Source organism: Scophthalmus maximus, chromosome 1, assembly GCF_022379125.1.
Source record: "Scophthalmus maximus strain ysfricsl-2021 chromosome 1, ASM2237912v1, whole genome shotgun sequence".
NCBI lineage: Eukaryota > Metazoa > Chordata > Actinopteri > Pleuronectiformes > Scophthalmidae > Scophthalmus > Scophthalmus maximus.
Window position 1 is genome coordinate 15,787,035 of NC_061515.1, and position 22,969 is coordinate 15,810,003.

At 41.6% G+C, this 22,969-nt stretch overlaps 3 protein-coding genes across 9 annotated transcripts; 1 reads left to right on the forward strand and 2 right to left on the reverse strand.

The window, feature by feature from the left end:
* Positions 1-3,793: 3,793 nt before the first annotated feature.
* med18 (mediator of RNA polymerase II transcription, subunit 18 homolog (yeast)) lies at positions 3,794-6,899 on the reverse strand. The gene is made up of 3 exons (XM_035639302.2): positions 6,391-6,899; positions 5,193-5,287; positions 3,794-4,473 (listed from the first exon to the last, which is right to left on the reverse strand). Exons 2-3 carry the CDS (start codon positions 5,263-5,265, stop codon positions 3,917-3,919), a joined length of 630 nt encoding a protein of 209 aa, XP_035495195.1. The 5' UTR covers positions 5,266-5,287; positions 6,391-6,899; the 3' UTR covers positions 3,794-3,916.
* Positions 6,900-7,972: 1,073 nt separating this feature from the next.
* LOC118299961 lies at positions 7,973-10,201 on the reverse strand. 6 transcript variants are annotated; one of them, XM_035624011.2, is made up of 7 exons: positions 9,883-10,201; positions 9,406-9,723; positions 8,940-9,227; positions 8,634-8,858; positions 8,436-8,546; positions 8,247-8,287; positions 7,973-8,160 (listed from the first exon to the last, which is right to left on the reverse strand). In XM_035624011.2, the coding sequence occupies exons 1-7, from the start codon at positions 10,004-10,006 to the stop codon at positions 8,074-8,076; spliced, it is 1,194 nt and encodes a 397-aa protein (XP_035479904.2). In that variant the 5' UTR covers positions 10,007-10,201; the 3' UTR covers positions 7,973-8,073. The 6 variants fall into 6 exon arrangements, 4 of the variants coding, with proteins under 4 accessions (XP_035479904.2, XP_035479906.2, XP_035479905.2 ...); XM_035624013.2 differs by having other exon boundaries at positions 8,436-8,452; positions 9,883-10,197; XR_004790026.2 differs by having other exon boundaries at positions 8,247-8,452; positions 9,883-10,198.
* A 990-nt stretch (positions 10,202-11,191) lies between these two features.
* On the forward strand, positions 11,192-22,969 carry LOC118299905 (cytochrome P450 4B1-like). 2 transcript variants are annotated; one of them, XM_035624000.2, is made up of 12 exons: positions 11,192-11,770; positions 12,377-12,521; positions 12,674-12,718; positions 12,804-12,931; positions 13,083-13,207; positions 13,314-13,468; positions 13,564-13,670; positions 18,597-18,787; positions 18,921-19,054; positions 19,425-19,489; positions 20,232-20,314; positions 21,450-22,969. In XM_035624000.2, the coding sequence occupies exons 1-12, from the start codon at positions 11,579-11,581 to the stop codon at positions 21,625-21,627; spliced, it is 1,548 nt and encodes a 515-aa protein (XP_035479893.2). In that variant the 5' UTR covers positions 11,192-11,578; the 3' UTR covers positions 21,628-22,969. The 2 variants fall into 2 exon arrangements, with proteins under 2 accessions (XP_035479893.2, XP_047186599.1); XM_047330643.1 differs by lacking the exon at positions 11,192-11,770 and having other exon boundaries at positions 12,380-12,521; positions 12,609-12,718.

Here is a 22,969-nt window from a genome sequence, read left to right on the forward strand (position 1 = left end):
CGCACCCATTTCTTGCAGAAAGCGTGCGTGGACTGAGGCTGTACTTAAGCGTTGCACAACATGGCCACCCTGTGCACTCAGACATGACTGATGTTGAGAAATTTGTGTCAAAAAATAGCACCCTTTTAAATGTGGGACGGATGTGTCATCGTGTGTCATGGAATGACTTAATGCTGAACATCGGCGGGGACCACGTGGTTGAAAATGCCATGTTGCTAATAGTTTGCATATGTAAAAATGTCTACAAACCCTATTGCGCCTATAAATTTGAGTGAAGGGTAATTACTGTATTTTCAAATTATGTGGCAAGAGCAAAAATCAAGCCAACGGGGGAGACAGAGGAGCCTTTCATATCCTCCCGCTCGAACACGAGGTTCTATTTGCGATGCTTGTCCACAAAATAAAACTCCAAAGAGCCATCATTTTTGTGACACTTTAGATTACATAATGTGTCTTGATTACACACATAGTGAAAGAGAAGTAATTGGGAACATCAAGAAGACAAATGACCAGACCCGGAGAGCTCGCAGCAGGACTGATTCTCCAGAGAGACGAGAGGAGAGGAGAGAAAGGCCGGGCAGGACTAGTTAAAAAACTCTGTATGTGCCCGGGTCCTTTCAGGCTTAGTGCTATACTGTCCACATACCAGACATTCCAGAGGCAGCGTGGCTGGCTTCAGGTTCTGGCTGATCCTGGAACAGAATATTATGTACAGCAGTAATCATCTTAGCCAGCCACAAGCAAGGCAGAGCACCACATCAACAACAAGACAGAGCTTTGTGCCTGTCAATTTGCACCCGAAAAACATTCTCTGAATTTTCATTCACATAGGGGACACTGCCAATTCCTGCCAGGCCCATCTTCATTTCCTTGGCCCTGCCACTTCAGACATCGCTTGCAAACTCATGATGTTGTGCAATTCATCCCTGCACCCCATTCTGCCCTGTGGGATAAGGAAAAGGAGGAAGCCGATGGAGCCGCAAGAACACCCTCGGGAGATCGATGCCTGTCTGGGAAAACACCTCCCCTGCCTCTCCACCCCTCTCGGCAAACAACCCACGCTCTCTCGCAAGCATATGGGCTCCCAATGACACAGGAAGGAGAGGGCTCAAATCCAAGTATCGGGAGCGTTTCGTAGAAGGTGAAGCAGGAGTTTTACCACCCCGTGGCATTAGCCCAAAGCAGACCAACTTAAAGAATTCCTGCCCCAAGCTCTTTCGGTGGCATCTGCGTCGCAAACCATGTATAATATGTTCAGAAGTGGAAGACAACTGGTGCCAAGAGTTGTGATTAAGACTGCGTCGTGCAGTGGAAAGTAAAGGCATGTGCAGGTAATGGCTTCTATCCCCATTTTAGAGGTCTACCGAAATATGATTAAATAACACTTGTCTGCCATGGTCAATTAATTATATTGAACAGCTAAAGACCCAGAGCAACCAAATGGCCCAGAGAGGAAAATCCATGTGTGCTCTTCTCGTACCCAAAAGTGCAGCGAGCGCAACTGTGTTATAATAAACTGATGATGTCAAAGTTGGTTTAAAGGCTGTCGTGCCGAGATGTTGTTGCAACGAAATTGTGCACTACACAAAACAAGGTATGGGGCGGACACCGTACAGCTAAGATGAACTGGAGGAATCACCATTTCCCACGTGTGTCTACAATATGATCGATCATTCAGGTCAATTATCAATTAAAAATAAATCATTTAAAGGCTAAATGTTTGCTGGGTCTAGCCTCTCAAATGTGAGCTGATGTGAAAGCGTGTTGATTTATATGAATTCAAACTGAACACATACAAGTGACGGACAGTGGGTGAGAAAAGAACAAGCAATTTGATGTTATCAACTTTGGCCCGGGGGACTAAATGATCAATAAGTGAATTGGAAAAATAAAAAGGTTGATCGCTTCCCACAAGCGATTACATTCCCACAAAGAAAGTTAATTAGGTTTGATGATCACTCGTGTTTCCTCACCCCCCCTGTGACATATCAGGATATTTTTTGCATACATGTGCTGGGAGAGGGTGTCACTCTGGTCTCAGTTCCATCCAGTAAACCATGCAGCTTATCGTATCGCCTCTGGCAACAAGCTAAATCCCTCACTTGTGCAAGTCAGTGGTTGGCTACATCCACAATAGGCGTGCAGGCCCGATGCCAAGACACTGATTAGCCCAGCTATGCCTCTGTTCTCCAGGCAATGCGGAGTGGAGGTGCAGTGGGAGTCCAGCTCATCACCAAAGAGCACTGTGCTAAACACAAGTTTAAGTGGAAGAAAGCCAGCAGAGTGTAGTGTATCCATGCCGGACATATAAAGCCTTGGGCAAGGAGGCATCTGCCTCTTTAATACATAATTCACTCAGAGCTGAAACATCATGCTTTAGTCCTGAGGGCCAGCAGTCTGCGTCTGCTCATTGGAACATGAAACTGTCTCCATCAGATTATCTGCTCTTATTGACAGGCAACTTCATGTACTGAGTAGGGAGCTATAAAGTTAGGTTCAATTTGTGCATCAAAAAAAAAACCTGTACATTAACATGTTCGGGAGCTGGTTTTCCAGGTGCACACAAAAACACAAGTGGAAGCAATGTCATCTCACATTTCCACCTCAGCGAGCTTGTCCTCATCAGACTTGATATGCAGGTAGGTCAACGTGCAGAGACAGCCATCTGCCCCCAAGCTCTCCCCTCAGACACGCACGCGGCCACTTTACATCGCAACCCCCTGTAAAATGCATCTTCCTGTTGCAGCATTATTAGGAGCACTCATGTCAAGACTGCCCGCATTATTATCGTAGCTGACAGGATGTGCATTAGTTACTTCAGTCTGCGCGGCACGTTGGCTGCAATGCCGTCACACTTGTATACATATATGACCTGAGGCAGCTGTGGTGCTTTCACACGCAACAGTACCAGCTCAGGTTCCCGTGGCCGAGCCACTAATGGGTTAACAGCAGAAATGAGTGGGGAAGGGAGGGAAAATCAATGCTTTTGTTGAGGGGAAGAAAGAAAAGGCTTTCACAGGTCTATGTATCATTAAGCAATTGAGAAAGCTAATTAGAGTGGGGGGAAAAAGATGTGCAGATCTCACAACTAATTATTTCCATGGCAACCGCAGCTGCAGTGGATGATCTGAGGTAGCTCCTCAGCCCGCGTCTGTTGAGGCGGTCGCAACGAAGAGCGAGAGAGACCCCTAGTGGGATGAAATGAACGTGTTCGTGAGTTGATGATTCACGGTGTTGAAAGGATCAACAATCATCGGATAAACGTGTTCCTCTGGAAAAAAAGTTATCACTATTGTCTCACCTTATGTTTTTTTTAAGGGTTATTAAAGGTAACACCTCTGCGACACCCGTCTATCTTGGAGGCGTAAAAAACAATTTTTTTTTTTTTTTAAATCAAGAACTTTACAATTAAAGCTTTAGAGAAACATACATCCCAGGAGCCTTATTGATAACACTTTGTTCCATTATAATATGACAAATTTCTACTATTAATCTGTTTAAGTTATTGTTTCACTGTTTCTGCTTCCTAATTTCATCTACCTTCCTCTATTATTTCCCAACTGTTCAACGCAAAACTAGTCCAAGAACAGCTCAATTAATATATACAACAAATGTAAACGCCTTAATAAACTGGGTTTATCTTGAACGTAGCGTGGTTTCACTTTCTGACAGACCGATAAGATAACTGTCATGATTTCTACAACCATATTCTCTAACCATTCCATGGAAAGCAAGCAGTTATATTCTGTAGTGATAGTAGACATTTTCCAGCTCACATAACACATTGACCAGATTTTTACTGTTCAGTCAAAGATGCACTGTATTTCATTTTAAGGTCACAAGTGAAAATTGATGTACAAAAACAAGAGAAGTAGTCCACAGCAGAAGTACGAGTCAACCTCGTTAATTATCCGAGTTAATGTCTCTGTTTGCTCGGGTCGATCTTCTCCAAGTGAACCAGAGGTTTGAGTTGCTCAGCAAAGCTGCGCATGTCCTCTGAGACAGTGTCCTGTCCGGCGGGAGCCGACACGCTCAGCTCCACCAAGTATGAAAGTGACAGACGCTCGGTATTCTCCGTGTTCCCCGGTACCAGGATGCGTGAGAGCTTGCTCACCACGACTTTCATGGCGCCTTTTCGGAATATGTGTCCATTCGCCACAAACTCGTGGTCCATGCGGAAGCCCATCTCATTAAGAAACTCTGGCAGGCTGTGAGAGGCAGCTACGTCGACACAGTTGCGCACTAAGGCATGGCGGCTCTTGTCTCCCACTTCAGGTTGGCCCAGGTAGCGCAGGTGCCATGGAGATTTGGGGTGGGAGAGGGAGCGTCGGGCACGCAGGATGAAAGGGTTGCCTTGTTGGCCTTTCAGAAGATAAACCAGTTCATGGTCGGTGAAGGTCTCCGGTTCCATGTTGTCACACAGACCTCGGAGGCGATGTAAGAGGCTTTCCAGGGCCTGATCTAACACACTGCCTGAACGGTTAAAGGCGAGAGAAACAGTTCAATAAAAGACGTAGAGAGACGACTTGGACTGCATATTATGTTGTGTTCATAACTGTCGATATACATCTTGACAAAAAACACAGCAAAAACTCCCACATGACAACAGCTGAAATTTATTAAGACAGAGTTGAGACCATGGCCATGCTGGTAATATTAGTGGTAAACAACAGCCCTGCAATAAAATACTACCGTCATGAAGGATCTACGGTGTTGCTTCACCTTAATGATCAAACTGTAGTTTATTATTAAGTAATGATGACAAGTATTTAATTTTGAGTGAGTTTTTAACTATTTTATCCAGTGCGGTTGGTCCTAATGAGGGTAGACTCTTTTGAACATTGTGGACATATGTTTCATTTGTTACCCATCTGTAAACCACTTAATTATCTCATTGGGAGAAGGAACACATATTGCCAGTTTGCCTGGTTTATGCATCGTCGTGATACAGGTAGATGTATCTGTACAGATATCTGTACATCTACAGCTCTTTCAAACATACACATGCAAACGTTTTTGACATCGTTAGTTATCGCATCTCATGAAGCCATATAAACACTGCCACTTATCAGATATTATATTTGTCTCCTTCAGCCCTGGAGGCCATGCATAACAACAGCTCATCGTCCATTATTGAGACGTTACATCTCATCTTCTGTCCTCAGCTGCGACTGTTTTCTAACTTATCTTACCTTGCAGCAGGTATTCCATCATATTGATCGTGCCGCCGGTGACCGGCATCACGGTGACAGGAGGAGCCTCCATCTTTTCTCAGGCACTTTTGAATCTGAAGGAGGGAAATATTATGCTTTACAACAATTGCATTTGATTGAATATATAAACAACTGATGATTTGACAAAAGCTCATAGAATTTTACTATTTCATTCGATTTCATTTAAAGTTTGGATTCGATCAACACACCTGTGGCCTTCTTACCAAAGTGGAAATCAAATATTTTTCAACACTGTTCCAGAATTTCCCACAAATGTGTTGCGTTTCTAGGACGCTTTGACCAGACATAGTCTGTAGTCTTGGATCATCATCTTACCGTACTTTGAACTGTGACCAACTGCACTATCTTTCTTTGTTAACTGACTCTTTTTTTCAGCATTATGACGCAATATACACTGAGTTAGCCATTTACTCACCTCGCTAAAAACGAATGCACTTTTATAAAACAGTCCTGCAATAAATCAATTCTATTTTGTATTGAAATAGCTTTAGAGGAATGGCGATGCAGCATGTATGATCATTTCAGAGTCTGGAGTTTGTGCTACTGTTGAATGGGAACAAAATTAAATTAAAACAGATAGGCATTTCTGTTCCTTTAAGTCACTGATCCTCACTGAAATAAAAGGGGTAGACAAACTGCCACCTCAAATTATTAAAAGCTGATCTGCCTCCTCTAACATTATTTCAATACAATCTGGGCAGTATAAATCACGAAGACAGGATTTACAGCAGGACTGTGGGAAGAGACTGCATTAGTATTTATTTTTTAGGTGTACCTAATAAACAACCAACAGCTCCACTTCATATGATGCATTACTACTGTCACCACAGGATGTTGTTACAGTAACTTGGCCTTTGTTAAGTATTTAACTACAGGAGAAATCGATTACATTAACGTTCAATGTGTAATTCACAGACAAAGTGTAAGGTAAGCCATTCATTGTTTTCTAAAAAATGAACGATCCTAAACTTCTTCTTTTTTTAAGCTATTCACTGGACTCCATTGTAATAAAAACTTGGAAAATGTGGGTCTTTTTTGTATGTTATTTTTAATCTTTCATCGGCTAATGTTACATAGCTCTCATTGGTAGCATGTACCTGTGGAGCTAGCTCACTCGTGCAGCTACCTCGAAAAAGTACTTGTTTTGTTCCATTACCTGTGAAACCCCGAAGAACGAAATGCAGAGTATGTCGCTCGTCTTCGGAGGAGCCTCGCCGGTAAAGAGCGTGGATCCGGTAAGCCTCGCCGGTTGGCTCAATCGACACACGGCCTAGCTAGCTCGCTACCTAGCTCGCTAGCTAGCTAAGTTAGCCTCACCGGTTAGCCACGACGTAACTCAAGTGACCGTGCAAAGCAGTTCGGCGTTAAATTACCTAAACATGATGACAGATATATAATCAGTTGCATATGTATTTATAACCGTTGATTTAATTCAACCAAACTGCTCGAGGAAGCATTAATGAAAGAGTGAAGGCAGAGACAGCTCGATGAATGAGGAGCTTCCTTCTCTTCCTCTATGGTTTGTTGTGCTGCGGGGTGTTAGTATCCAGCACTAAGACTCACTACAGCCTCCTATAGGGCGGCGCTTATTCTCCCGCGTAGCCAGTTATGGAAAAAGTGAAGAAGTAGTGCTTCTTCTTCTCTGGTTTATGGCGGATCCCAAACCAACGTTTTAAGGTGCATACCGCCACCTACTGTACCTGAGTGTGTAACCCCAGGCTTTCATAAACTTCGGGTTACATTCTTAGAGCAAAATAATAATAATAATAATAATAATAACAATAACAATAACAATAACAATAACAATAACAATAACAATAACAATAACAATAATAATAATAATAATAATGAAACAACGACAATCAAACGAACAAAAAATATATAAGAAAAAATAAAATATTAAAATAAAAATTAGTACATATTATGTATATTTTATGATCTAGCCCAGAATCTTTAAGAAAACTCAAAAGCGCCCTACAGCGAAGAAATGCTTCTTCAAAATACCCCTTTTAAAAGTTGAAGTCCTGCATACAAAGCTGCCGTTAAGTGGTAATCTAAAACATGTAGGTCTCATATAAATGCAACAAAAAAAGTAAAAGTTCTCTTTACGCTTGATTATGAATATACCACCATATTTTAGATCATTCAATATCCATCAATGATGCATTGACATACAAGCAGAGGAAGAACTACTGAGATCATTAAGTAAACACTTTTTAATTACCATTACCAGTAAATGTGCTGCATTCTAACTCTTGCTTGAAAGTGCAGACGTGGTTTTCGTACTCTATACTCTACTCATAACTATTATGTAGATTGACGATTTATAATAACTGATGCAAATTACCGATTAACATGCAAGCTGCAACCAAAGGTGGACCTGATTTAAACAGGCCGATAGTTTTACAACAATATGCAGTATGCAGACCATTTGTTTTGTAGGTAAAATCTGCATCTGGAGTGGTGTGTGGGGTGATTTTGGAGCCATAAATTATGAAAAAGCAATTATACCCTTGATTTCAGAGCGTTTGATAAGGCTGAGGGGTAAAATGTAGAGGGACTAATGAAGTACTATTATATTGTTTATTAAGAAAATGTAGTCAGACTTTATCATGGCTATTGTTTATATCACTTCATAGGAAACTTCCTACTCAAAAAAAACCCAGTGTGTCAAAATTATCCTTCAGATCAGTGAAGTCAGCAACTCATTTTACCCATTAAACACAAAAATTTTTTTGGGGGAGAATGAATTTAATCATATGATTATAAGTGTAGAAACTGTCATTATAACAGAGGCGTTTATGGACCCTGATAGTTTTCTCTATACATTTATTTCACTTTATACACAATCAATGTGGTTGTTTGATGTCTTAGCAGTTCTCCCGATGATGACTGATGAATAAACCACTGAATTCTCCTCTTTCAACTGCAGAAAGATATAAGAATCTTTATTAATCTTGCCAAACATCATCAGCATTATCATCATCATCATCATCATCATCTACCACTTACCCTCTCATCAATCCCACAGCAAGAGGGATGATCAGGAAAAACTTAGAAGACATGGAAAGAGAAACAGAATCAACAGGGACACTTAACCTTCGCAAACACTTAAGCCTTTGCTGCATTATGCAATCAGCAGACCACTAAACAACCAAATAAACAGGAAGTTTCCATAAGACAAAAAGCTGCATTGCCAACCTGCCCGCAATCTTTTTCTGAAGTAGAACACCAAGAGAGCCATTAGAATAAAACACACTAGGGCTGCTAATGTTCCAAAAATAACTGGCGTCAGATATTTAGATTCTGTACCTGAAAGACCAAAAACAGAAGAACTGATATGACTTTGACTTTGAGGTTGCAAACTCCATTCAGAGAGAGATGGCTATACATACCCACCTGTTGTTTTGTTTGAAGCATTTGACGGTTTGTGAGTGCCGTTAACTTTACTGTACACATCATGGATCTGTTTTGGGCTGCAATTTAAAGACCCCTTTGGATCTACACCCACTGATATAGTTGTTGTGCCTGTCCCCTCATTGGATTTGAGGTAAGATTTGATGCGACTGAATTCCAGATCACATATCACATCACAAGAGACAGATGAATCGCCACTCTGGTGTACTGTAACGAGACAATTTTTTTAATAAGTCAAACCAGTTATTAATGATCATTAGACAATGCTTGTCTGTGGTACTTTCTTACCTGTCATTACACACAAGTTGATAGTAAGAAGCTTGTGTCTCTGTCCACCACATCTACTCGTCCAGCAGGTATACCTCCCAACGTGTGCTCCTTCGACGTTTGCAATGTGTATGGATTTGTTGGAAGTCCAAAGGTTTTGTGTTTTCATTCTAACTGCTGAGATCCTGCGAGCAGTCGCGTTACTTGCTTCAAAACTCCATTTTGAGTTAGTAAATTCACCAAGACATTCATACTCAAAACTGCTGCCTTCAGTCACATACACTGTCTGTTGAATTTCTTCCAGAATTTCTGAAGTAAAAAAGAAAAAGAAAAAAAAGCTGATCCAACCCCCAGGCTTTAAGCATGAGGGTTGGATTTGGCAAATGATTTGAGAAATGTACGGAACAGGATAAACACAGAAGGTTGGTATATTGGATTTTCTCTGGGGAGTAAAAAAAAAGAAGAAGACAATTACAATAATTCAAACCTTTCTTGACTCTGATCACTGTGGACTGTTCGGTGTTGCAGCTGTCTTGATAACACTTTTCACACCAGTACAGGCCTTGATCTTCCTCTTTAAAAGAAGAGATCACCAAGGATCGGTTGTGCGTAACACTCCTTTTGGGATGGAAGTCATGACGATGTGGTAGTCCTTGCTTGTCTTGAAAAAATATCTGGATTCTGTGACTGTGTTCATCCTTCTTGTAAAACCATTTGAAAGAGTTTGAGTCCGAGTCGCTCCGCGTATGTTGACACGGTACCACAGCTTCACACCCCAGCAAGAACTCAAGTTGGTATGTGCCTGCTAAAATATCAGTATTTTTTTATAGCACTTATAGTAAGCTAGTGTATGCTGTGTCTGACAACACAATATGAATTATGTACCGGCAGACAACAGTATGCTAAATTCCTAAAAGTGTTTTTTAAATATACGGTAATATCAGCAATGTAGTCAGTTACTTACTGTTTCCTGAGACAAAGGAGGATGAGTTCCAGAAAATGAGTAAAAAAATAAAGGCTTTTTGCATCATGGTTGAGGGCCTCACATTTCTGATGAAGTAACGATACTGAACAGACAAACACGTCATCCGTGGTTATAGTACTGCTTATCTTCACAACACAGATCAGAGCCTGCATCACATCAGAAGGTCTTAGATTGAGCCTGACAACTAAATTCACAATGACACATCGGAAGTGGTCTAACAGTCAGTGCAGAAGAACTCGCCTCTCACCCACACTGTTTCTTCTGATGTAGTTGCATTTATTCACCTATGTGCAAAAGCACGGGTGTTGAGACACAGTATCTGCACCAGTAAGCAATGTCTCAGTTAAAGATGTTGCTTGGTGCTGTTTATACATTCTTATTCATGCCATTTGTTTGTTGTTGTTTTTTTGAATGATCAGTTCCAAGGATTAGTTAGGATAACAGAAAAAAGCAAAATGTTGTTTGGAATGTCCAACAATGGAAAGATTAACCTCAAATGAACAATATAAGTCAGATGTTTGCGCACATGCACATTAATGCTTAGGACTAAATGATTTCAATATTTATGAGCTCTTTAACATTTTAAAGTTGTGATTTTTTTTACTTGTTGCACATTGTTCATGAATCTCAACTTAACATTTTGAGCTTTAATCACTATTGTGATCTTTTCCTGTGATCTGCAAAATTTATTCTGTCCTTTTTTGATGCTTAATAATCATTTGTGTGTGTGTGTGTGTGTGTGTGTGCTCCCACCTAAACAAAAGATTGGTCGAAACATTCAGTCTTAGGCAAGGGTACCTAAAATGTCAACTTTAATGTCACTTGGTAAATATATTAATAAAATAAAAGTCAAAGTGCTATGAATGAAAATGAAAAAAACAACAACATTGTACTTAACGATACACTTATAAGTGCAAGACTGTTAAAATGCTGTGGAATTATTGAAAAATAGAATTTATCGCACTATACTTTACAGCTCAATAAGCTGCTTAGAAATTGCCCAGTATACAAGTAACGCTAGGATTACACTCAGTGGCACCCCCAGAAATTTTTCACAGGGGGGCCAGATGGGGTCACTGAAAATCTCGGGGTGGCTCACCAAAAACCGAAAGAGTTGGATTTTGTTTATTTAAGTCTGTTTTTATTATTTACCGTAGTTATTAAATACTTTTTTTCCCCTTCTTACCTTCATGTGGGTCCTGCCCCTTCACTAATTGTATGCCCCCCCCCTTGACGGCGACACTGGTTACACTACTTCACTTCACTTCCTGAAATCAGGCTAAAACTTCTGCCAGTGCCATGCGCACAACGGCTGGTCGGTGGCTGCAGCCATGAACAGTGGCATCTGCAGCCACAGGTGAGTGGCCGATTGTTGAGGCTGCCACCGGAAACGCCACTGCTAGTTGAGCGGTTGTTGTCAAGAGCGCGAGTACAGAGCAGAACGCGAGTGCAGAGAAGAGCGCACATTGAGAAACGGCCTCAGGGCTCGCTTTATTCCCGTGAAAAACGGAGCGCGTACACAGTCACACTTTTTCTTCTCGCGTTCCTCGCCCTTGTTTTGTAAAATGCCGTCATCCGATTGAATCCGCCGACCACGTATTGACGGCGATCACTCTCAAGCGTTGCCTTCGCTGGCTTTCGTCGCCAGTACGAGATCAGGTTCCCCGTCCTCGGTATGGAGTCCTCCGGGGCCGTCGTGAACGTCCTGCTGGGCTGGCCTCGCATGCATCACTTGTTCGCACTGCTCTGTCTCGCCGCCGTTGTTTATAAGTTCACCGTCCTGTTGGTCAAGAGAAGGGCTGCGTTCCGCAGCTGCGAGGCCTTCCCGGGACCCCCGGCGCACTGGCTGTTTGGACACGTTATGGAGGTAAATCGATCGAGCTGCAACTTTGTTGAACTACGATGAACCCTGCTAAAAGTACATTACTAGTCAATCGATGGGATTGTTATAAGCACATTAGCAATGGTGGAATATAACTTGCTATGTAGTACAGTTTTGAGGCACCTCTACCCCTGAAGTACCATTCCCAATATTCCCCTTTACATGTATGCCTCTACATTGGCAAATACTGAACCATGCTGTTGCATGGTTGTAAGATTTATTTATATATACATTAGGGCTGCAACGATTCTTTTTATAATCGGGATATATATTTTTATATAAAAGGAGCTGAAATCAGAAAATGTTTAATTAATTTAGTAATCGAATACTAATCAATTAATCGATTAACTGTTGCAGCTCTTATATACATGTCGATTTCCTCTGACATTACTGCTAATTATAACAATACCAACCATATTTATGCACTTTTAAATGCATGAAAGAATATAAGCAACAGCACAAGCTCCAAACTTTATCCCTGCACGTTAGCGACACACAGTTGGTAAACAACAGTCCTCATACAGGACTGGCATGGAGGTTGAATGACAAGAAGGTTGCATCAAGCTTTCCGTGTTTCCATTTTTCTTCCAGTTTAAACAAGACGGGACAGACTTTGAGAAGATCCTGAAGTGGGCACAGCAGTACCCGTATGCTTTCCCGCTGTGGTTTGGTCCCTTTATTTGTTTCGTCAATATTCACCACCCAGATTATGTAAAAACCTTATTGACATCAACAGGTTTGTGAGATTTTTTCTTTTTTCTTGACTGAAATGGTGCAGCATTATAACAATGTAATCAAACGGCTTTGATTTAATCTTCTACAGGTCCTTGGGCTACAATTTCACAACCAAATATCAAAGTAAAAACATTTTGAATGTCTTCCTAACAGAACCTAAAGATGACCTGGCTTATAGGTTTATTACATCTTGGATTGGTAAGACTGCTTTGTCCTTCTCCTACAGCATTACGGGGGGGCTGTTTAGCGGTTTGCTCACCCACACATATACTGTCTGTTTCAGGGGAAGGTTTACTGGTGTCAAAGGGTCAGAGGTGGTTTCGCCACAGACGGCTCTTGACGCCGGGTTTTCATTATGATGTCCTGAAACAATACGTGAAATTGATGTCAGATTCTGCCGAAATTATGTTGGTATGTAAATCACTGTTTAATTCACTTGTGGCGAAGTAACGATCAAAGCACAACAAGACCAGACTTTCCAGATGATATATTGATAGAGATTGTGTCGTAGTTTTTTTTCCATCTCCTGCAGAGAGGTCACATCTGTTCTCTCTGTTGTCAGGACAAATGGGAAAGTTTTGCATACACCAACCAGTCCTTTGAATTGTTTGAACAAGTGAGCCTGATGACACTGGACAGCATCTTGAAATGTGCATTCAGCTACAACAGCAACTGTCAGACTGAGGGGTGAGTCCATAAAAACTTTCAATCCACTATTCACAGTTTTAATTTGATGTTCTCAGTTGTTTTACTACTTCTGCTATTTTGATCATGACCTGCATTCTCATTTCAGTGGCACAAATGCATACATCAAAGCAGTGTACGAACTCAGTGATCTTGTTAACCTGCGGGTGAGAACATTTCCTTACCACAACGACCTTATTTTCTACTTAAGCCCACATGGCTTTAGATACAGGAAAGCGTGCAGGGTTGCTCACAGTCACACAGGTAAGCTCCACACACATCATTTGATTGATTAATTAATTTTGCATTATAGCCAGAGTGAGTCTGCAAATATTCATCCATTCTCTTGTCTTTTGAAGAGAAAGTTATAAGAAAGAGGAAAGAAGCCCTAAAGGAGGAGAAGGAGAGGGAACGCATACAGGCCAAGAGGAACATGGACTTCCTGGACATCCTTCTCTCAGCAAGAGTATGTCATGTGATTTTTCAACACATTTACCTCAACGTAATGACATTGGTATTAAAGTAGGTAAACTGCATTTGTGCGGTGCGGTATAGCAACTGTCAAAACACTAAGTTACAATGTGCTCTGTATAGATAAAAAATAATTAAAAATAAAAGTTTTATTTGCTTCTATTAAATATTTGTCACTGTAGAGGCAGAAAAACAGATCTGATCTTTAACCTTCAGGTACAACATTTACCTTTCACGCTGACTTGACCAAATCTCCTCTGTCTAAACATGCACTAGCTGGCCTTAGGTACGGTTTGAAATGCACAATTCCCTTGTTGACCATTAACCCCACCTTTGACCAAGTGAAGGTGTTGACAGACGTGCAATCTCCATGACTTCTGTTACCCAACATAGATCTCAAGGCCATTTTTTTTTTAATGTCAGTTAATTATGGCTTCATGGTCTTGGGTGTAGTGAACACCATTGCTTTGGCATCAGACACAGGCTTTTAAAGAACTGAAATTTGGACATCTGTATCAGGGACTTTCAGACCTTCTTCACCTCTGCTTGACACAGTGCCGGCCCTGGCAATGTTGGCGCCCTAGGCAAGATTTTTGATCCGTGCCCCCCGACCCCAAGGTGTTTACAGTAGCCTACATGAAAAAACCCCACCCCATTATTTGCACCACTTGCAATGCAAGAAATTAAACATTGTATGACATCTAAGACGTGCCATATATAATATACAATAATCAAAATATTAATGATGTATTAATTACACAATAAATAATTCAGGAAACTTTTGAGAACTGTTAAGAATAATTTAATCCTTTCTCGACTCATTTTGCAGCTGCAACTCCTGCACAGTATTGGATGATACATAATAACGTGCATGCATTAGTAACTTGCATCACGTCATGACAGCAGACAGTTTTTATCATGATGTCAGCTCGTGACTGACAGTTCAGGGGCAGTTCTGTGTTTTTGTAATTAAAAGTGTTCAGGGCTGAGCTAGAATTTGGACCCAAAATGCAGATGACCAGAGTCCATGAAGGTTTTAACAGATTTAATCATCTTTCAAGCAATAGAGGGAGGGGATTGAGGGTGGCGACGTCAAGCAGTCAGATGGAGAAGCAGGAGCAAGGCAGCGTGAGTTCGGCAATGGTTTGGGGACTGAGTTCCAGCTCTGCCTGCTTACACCTGGCACTGCCTGCTTCAGAAACTGAGCAAAGCAATCAGAAGAGAAGGTGGAATCAGCTTCAGTAAAATCACCGCAAAACCAATCTGAGGCGAGTCTCAGCTTTAAAGTGGGAGATAACTAGCTTGATCAGGTACAGGTGTGCAGCCCAGTGAGGAATTCAGGAAGACCATGCCCACTTTGTTTGCGGCGCCCCCCATGGATGACGGCGCCCTTAGCATTCGCCTATACAGCCTATGCCAAAGGGCCGGCTCTGGCTTGCCCCATCATAACACCACATTTGAAATAGGAAACAAAAGCAAGAAATATCCGTTTCTCCCAACAAAGCTGCTTTCAGCATTACAAAAAGATATTTGATGACTTACTTCGATTAACCACATGGAACTGGTCAGAAAAGTTTAAGCAGACCACAACCAAGACCATGCTCAACTCAGTAATACTGCATTCTTCCCCTCACTTCCCAGATGGGGGATAGACCAAATGAAGATCTCAAAGACATGCAGAGGCTACAGCCATACTACTGCGTTATTTGTTGTAAAAAAGCTGTTTTAATACTGCAAAGATCTCCCTCCAAGCAAGCATTTTAGCTCTGTCAGAAGTAATCCCTGTCTATACTGACCAACCTGAAAACGTATATCACGTACACCGGGCATGTGCATGCCAGTGTAAACTGGCAGATTGTCTACTCGCAATCTAGTTACTTACAGACGATGCTACGAACGGGAAACAACAATGGTGAAGAGTCAGAGCAGGGATTTTTTTTCTTGGACTGACAACGAGGTGGAACTGTTACTGACAGTAATTGTTTTCAAAGTTTTACCTTCACCGCTGGTATTTGTGACTGATAAGAACCAATCAGAGGGTCATTGCGGGTGACTGTGTCATCGTTTCCAAACTTCTGCGTTTTGCCCTTACATACTGTCTACATTAAGACGATGGAAGGGCAGGAGCGAAGGTCGGCCGGTCCGCCGACTGGAAGTCACAAAGCAGGAACTGGAGATGAGTCACTGGAGGTGCCATTAAAGGGGCCATATTATGCTCCAGGCACCTTTTCAGCCTGCCTCCATGTATATTTGGTTATCTGGGGTGTCTGCCAGCCCACGGAGAATGAAAAGAAAACAATGAGTTGTCGATTCGTGGTTTGGGTTGATCGTGCAGACGGTCTGTAAACGAGCCATTCACAGCCCGGGCGTCAAGCGACGTAAGTTGACTCCTGCTACTGGGGCGACCACGCCCCCAACCTGAGAAGCACCTCCCCCCTTGAAGTGCGGAAAAACAGATCGCGTCTACGCCATTATTTTCACGCGGCTGCCGGCTCGCGGCTCGCGGCGGACCTCGCGGCTGCCGGCTGACCTCGCGGCTCACGGCTGCCGGCTTGCGGCTGCCGGCTTGCTGCCGGCGGAGCTCGCGGCTTGCGGCTGCCGGCGGGCTCGGCCGGCTGAGATGTCCCTAACGTTCTATCGCCCAGCCCCTTGTGCTCTGTGTGTAATTTTGGAGAACGTGTTTGCTGTGCCTCCCGGGTCTCTACGTCGTGTATGTGCCTTGTTACGTGCGACTGTTGTCATGGCAGCGCAACGCCGTAGTTGCGCAGCAGACCCGGGGAGGAGTGAAGCGGAGCGAGGCGGAGCTTTGCGGAACACGAAGGGAGGGGGGGCGAGGAGTGAGCAGGAAAGCGCTGGACTCGACCATAGTCTCACAGGGCTGTTTATACAGAAAGAGGAGGGTGACTTGTGTAAAAGGGGGCATAATATGGGCCCTTTAAGCAGAGGCAACGGACGCTCTGGGAGGCTAGCTGGAGACTAGCAGGCCCAATGCTAGCAGGCCCAATGCTGGCCGACTGGGAGGCCGGCTGGAGGCTAGGAGGCCCAATGCTTGCTGACGTGGAAGCTGGTTGGATGTTGAGGAAGTCTTTAAGCCAGTCTCTCTTATATTCAGCCTGAATACAGACCAGAGTGTAAACAAAATCATAAAGTTCCACCCCAAAAAACGCACCTGCTGTGTCAATTCTGGTCAATTGGTTCTGTCACGGGTGTGGCATAGAGGCGGGACCCAAATGCACACTGGAGTATTTCAAAAAAGGTAACAAAAACAGAGTTACAGTCTTTAAAGTAAAACTAAAGCAAACTCCAACTAAGAGTGTCCATTAGGAGTAAAAACTGGAGGCTAAACAAGCAGGAGATAACACAGGGAGAAAGACATAGAGCAGATGGAACAGGAAACAAAACTAACCAGCAAACCGGAACAAACATCACAACTGTAACAGACGAACTGACACAGAGGACTGGGAGCCCAAAGACTGATGCTTCGTTCGATTATACTTCGGAACTCAGACCCTGGAAGTCGGGGTGGTGATTTTTTCCGACTCGGAGGGGCGTTCCAGTTGCAATTTCGGACTCGGAGGTCATAATTCTGATTTCCAAGATTATATTGGAACGTTAAACATGTTAAAGAGAGTCGTGACAACGGAAGTCCAAAATGTTTGCATGCCACATGACTCATGCAGACTTCAGATAGTTCCTGGAAGTTCTTGCCGCGCAATTTGAATCCATTTTTTTGCTAATTAGTAGTCAATAAATGTATCGATTTACAATAAATAGGCCGACATGCCTATGTAGTTACTCTATGTAGTTATTCAATACGTTTTCTTAAATCATAAATAAATAAATCATAATCCACTTACATGCTTTAATGCGCATTTAGATTTGATTCAGATGTACTGATAATATACAATCTGATTATTCAAACGTCTTACCCTCCATAAGTGCAAACACAGACGGTCCGTTGATCCACTCTGCTGCTACTCTAATGCGCTGCTGCTCACTTCCGGGAACTATTGAGAGGCTCCATGATCCGCCATTGCTGGGAAAAAAACTGGTGCATTGGAGTGAACACAGATGTCGCTACTTTCTCTTTCTTTCTCAAGGGCTCTGGTTAAACCTAATTTCGAGTTCCGAGGTATAATGGCACGCAGCATAAATACACAGGGTTGAACACAGGTGAGACACATTAGGAACAGGTAAGGACAATCACAGGGGAAGGAGAGACAAGACAAGTAAAGAGACCAAACACAAGAGAGAGAGGAGAGAAGGAAGTGCAGAGACCATAGGAAATGGACTTCAGAACAAAACTGGAAACAGCAGCAACAACAACAACTTTAGGCACAAGAAACAAGGAGTGAGAAATGTAATTTAACTAAGGTAGAGACATAGAGACACAATAGGAAGGAAACCAAAGAACAGGAAAAATAACCAAACGAGGGGAGCGATTACAAAATAAAACAGAAAACACAAGGGACTACAGGAAGGTAACTAAACAGGTGAAGTTTTCATGATAATACAGAACATAAAATCAGAAATTCAATGATTAACAAAAACGCTCAAAAGAGTTATTTACTATACAACAAAAGTCCAAAGAAATGCCAAAAGACCAAAGTCTTACAGAGGGATACTGTCCAACAGTTCACAGTTTGTTAGCTAGTTACTTGTATTATGTAAACCACGTTGAATGATGAAGCAGAGATCGATTGAATCAGTGATTCATGACAAACTGACTCAAAATTAATTAAACTATATTAGTTTGCTCCGATAAGAGCTGGGACCCCTTTTGTGAATGCAAAATTCATTATAATGCTGCATGAGTTTCAAGTGCAGCACTTGTGTTTAAAAAGTGCTTTTCAAATAAAGCAGATAGTTACTAATAGTTAAATTGTCCTTTTCATATTTTCGCCTTTTATCCCACCTTCAGGATGAGAGTCAGCAAGGTCTGTCAGATGAAGACTTACGAGCAGAGGTGGACACCTTCATGTTTGAGGGCCATGACACCACAGCCAGCAGCCTCGGTTTCATCCTCTACTGTCTTGCCTGCCACCCAGAACACCAGAAGATGTGCAGGGACGAGATCATTGATGTCCTGCATGGCAAGGACTCCATTGAGTGGTAAGCTTGAGTGTTCAAAACACTGGCATGTGCCGTGCAAATCAAGGGCCTCACTGTGCTGGTTTGGGTGAGCTTTAGGCTGCCGCTTTATCGTGTATTGATCTATAACATTGTGTGTATGTCTTGTTTTTAGGGAGGATCTGAATAAAATTCCATACACTACAATGTGCATAAAAGAATCACTTCGTCTTTACCCTCCTGTACCAGGAATAGCCAGACAAATCACCAAACCCATGACCTTTTTTGATGGGAGGACTCTGCCTGCAGGTCTGTGGTCTGTCAACAAGTAGAAAAAAGTGAAGGTGTCTCAGTTAATGTTTTTGGAATGTTTAAAGATTAATATATAAGACAGAAAAATTGCATACAAATAAACTATTACCCTACTGATGGCCCTACATATACAGCATTTCACAATATTCAGCAAAATATTAACACTTACACCACAGTTTCCCCTTCATGTTTTTCCCATAAGGTCATTCACATTTTCTCAAAGTTCTCTGTGAATGTTTAAACTGCAATAAAAGGTTAACAGTCAACACAAGGTTAACGCTTTAATATATTCAAGGTTGGTCTGTTTGTAGTCACACAGTTTTTATGTACAATCCGAAAACAAACTCCTTTTTTTTCATGTTGGTAGGTTTTCGTGTTGGAACAAGTGTGTATGGGATTCACAGGAATGCAGCTGTGTGGGAAAATCCTAATGTAAGTGAAGATAATTTTTTTCCGTGCACATCTTGATGTGAAATTATGATTCCCCCTGTGTCAAATAAAGTGAAACTTGCATATATTCTAGATTCATTACATGTAAAAGTGACATATCTCAACCGTTTTCCTGTTTTAATTTTGAATAATACAGCTTATAGCCCATTGAAATTAAAGATCCAGTATCTGAAAATATGAGACTATTTCCCAAGATCAATCAAAAAATGTTTTATAATATAGAGATGTCCACCGTTTGGAAAGTATTCCAGTCCTCTTCATGAATATGGGGGGGTTGTGATCATGTATGTACGTCTGTAACAATTTTTTTTTTTTTCGGAGCAGAACTCGAAAAAAAAAATATCATGCAACTACATAACTATACAAATCGGTTGTGTAGTGGTTCCTTTTTGATGTTTTTGGTTTCATTAGAGAAATAATACCCCTTCAGGTAACTGTAACTGTCAGCTCTGATAATCTTCTTTTACGATGTTTGTCTATGCTGGGGGCTGTGAGCATATATACTCCCCTGTTTAAAAAAGTGCTGTACATACATCAAAAGACAAATATTAAAATACACAGAGGAAAAGAGCGTGTGTCAATATACGAAGGCAAGTATAACAGGGAAAAACTATAAATATTACAGCCTGACCAAAGAGACAAAAGACAATAAGAAAATGGACATTAAATGTGTGATTGATGCTGCACTGACATTTGTTTGTTTTCCTTTTTTTCGTCTTCTTAGGTCTTCGACCCACTGCGCTTCCTGCCGGAGAATGTCTCCAAGAGGTCACCTCACGCATACGTGCCCTTCTCATCTGGGCCGAGGTTTGTCCACACTCTATATCATCTGACTGTGTCACCAAGAACTTGGCAGGGAGATTTTCAATTGACAGCTAGTCAACCCCATTTATGCTGTCTATTCTTTTATCTGATAAAGGTCATCAGTATGTGGATGTGTAGCCCAGAACTATTCCCCCTTTCACCAAGCTGTTCGGTTTGATCAGGGGTTAGTGTATCCTAGGACTGATCTCATTTAAAACAGTGCAGAAACCCCTAAAGGCAATACCCGCTTTGTTCCTCAAAGAACGATAGAAATTTATAAATTGGACAATTATTCTCCATTATGATTATGCTTGAAGCAACTTTTAGTCCATTCAGAATAGTGTGTGTGTGTCTGTCCTCATGTATCCAGGGTATCAACGGCGTCTGTTGTGCCATAGCAATGCAGCCCAAAGCTTGTTACATGTTACATGTTACATGGACACTTTACAAAAAAGAAAAATTCAGGAATGCAAACGAGGCATTTCCAGCAGTTCAGTGTTTTCTTCTCTCTGCTGCAGACTTTGGCCATTTTAACTTAGCAGCCCTTTAACCTGCACAAAGAAAGCTATATGACACAGTTAGGAGAAGGGAAAAGCCGCAAAAGCATACAATTGACAATTAAAAACAATTATGGCAGTATAAAAAAAATTGCCAGCTGAAAGTATCGGGATAATGTAACCTTACAATGGCCATGCAGTCAGCACCCTGCAGATACAATTTAGTTTAGCTATTCAATAATGTTTTTTTGTAAATTAGATCAAATTAAGAGTGTATGCAAAACACATGCACAACAACACCCACAATTAAAATGGCGGTCAAATTTAGATTTAGATCCCACCAAAACTCATCATCTTCAGCTTTCTTATTTTTTTCCCGCAGAGCTATTTTCAAGTGTTTCCAAAATTTTGTTAACTCCCTGCCACATTCCGATTTTATGTCTGTATGTTATAGAGGTTGAAATTGAAACTCTAGTTTACTTGATTTCCCAAATAAACCTTTTTGTCTGTCCGAATGAAAAACAAACGATAATCCATCTGCTGCACGTCCACTCCACACAATGTTGCTTTCCTCATATTACTCAAAAGCTTATATTCCTCCTGTTGCTACATGATTCTACGTATGTTTTTCCTCCCAACAGAAACTGCATTGGTCAGAACTTTGCCATGAATGAGATGAAAGTGGTGACAGCCCTGACACTGAAGAGATATCAGCTGAGTGAGGACCCCACTTGCAAACCCAAGATTATTCCCAGACTTGTGCTCCGCTCACTCAATGGCATTCACATAAAAATCAAACCCGCAGACCCTCAAGAGTAAAGGGAAATAATAACTTTTTTAGTAGCGGATGACAGTTGAGCCATGGCCAGGTCAAACAAATTAAAGGTTCTACTGACCTTTAAAGATTTTATGATTTGTATAAAATGTCCTATAGGACCTGATTTGTCAGTTCCCCATGAACTAATTTGAAGCAGATCCAATGTACTAATGATACGTCTGTTGACTTCCAGAATTAAGTCTTGGGTAGCTGAAAACAAACAACATGCTGGTTAACCATCCCACGGGGCGTTGAATCAGCTTGTGCTTGTGAATCTTCTGCTCTTGGGTATATTTGAGAGATTAGCCTGTCTAAATTCCCCAACTCTTTGCATGCGACCAGTGGCTGTTTGACAGCGTTGAGAATGGAGATGGAATGTGAAAGGAAGATGTTTATATATTAAAATAATAAAAAGGCCACGCTGTTAAAAAAAGATAGGAAAGAGACACCATTGGATATTAAAGGGAAGTTTCAGCTCAGTCGCTGGACATGTTGGCAGGCAACAGAGGAGCACGGTGAGGAGAAGTGGCTGACGGTGGAGTGGAGTGCATTCACACCGTCTTGACTAACTAAGGAAGATCGTGGATAGCGCTGGATTGCTTCATCAAGCTTCTATTTTGGTACTTCTGCTGACTGGTTAAGTAAATATTTAGTTTCAACCGTCACATTTACATTTAACATTTAAAATTTAGATTGAGATTTAACATTGACGTTATATTTTCACAAGAAAATTAAATATCACAAGTTCACAAATAGGCTGCACGGTGGCGTAGTGGTTAGCCCCTTTCGCCTCACAGCAAGAAGGTTCTGGGTTCGAGTCCCTGTTCAAACCAACCAGGGCCTTTCTGTGTCACTTTTTTTTGTTGTTGTTTGATGCTAAATGTGGCGAAATGTTGCTGTTCCTTTCAGTGTGTTCCACTTCACAATGAAAGGACAGCATTCTAAGTGGGAAGAAAGATGGTGTCTCAGGCCTCCTCTGTTTTTTCAGGGATGGTTCACTTATGTTGACAAGGTATCACAGCTTGACAGCCCAGCAAGAACTGAATTTGGTATGTGCCTGCTAAAATTAGCAGTATTCTGTTATAACACTAATGGTACGCTATGTCTGTGTCTGCTTAGGACTAAATGATTTCAATATTTATGAGCTCTTTAACATTTTATTTGGATTGTTTTACTTGTTGCACATTGTTGACTAATCTCAACATAATAACGGTTTGTGCTCTGATCACTTTTGAAATATTCTGTTCCTGTAATCTGCAAAATGTAATCTGTGATTCTGAATAATAACAATTAAAATAATAGTCAAAAGGCTATAAAAGAAAATAAAAAAGACTTTGAACATAA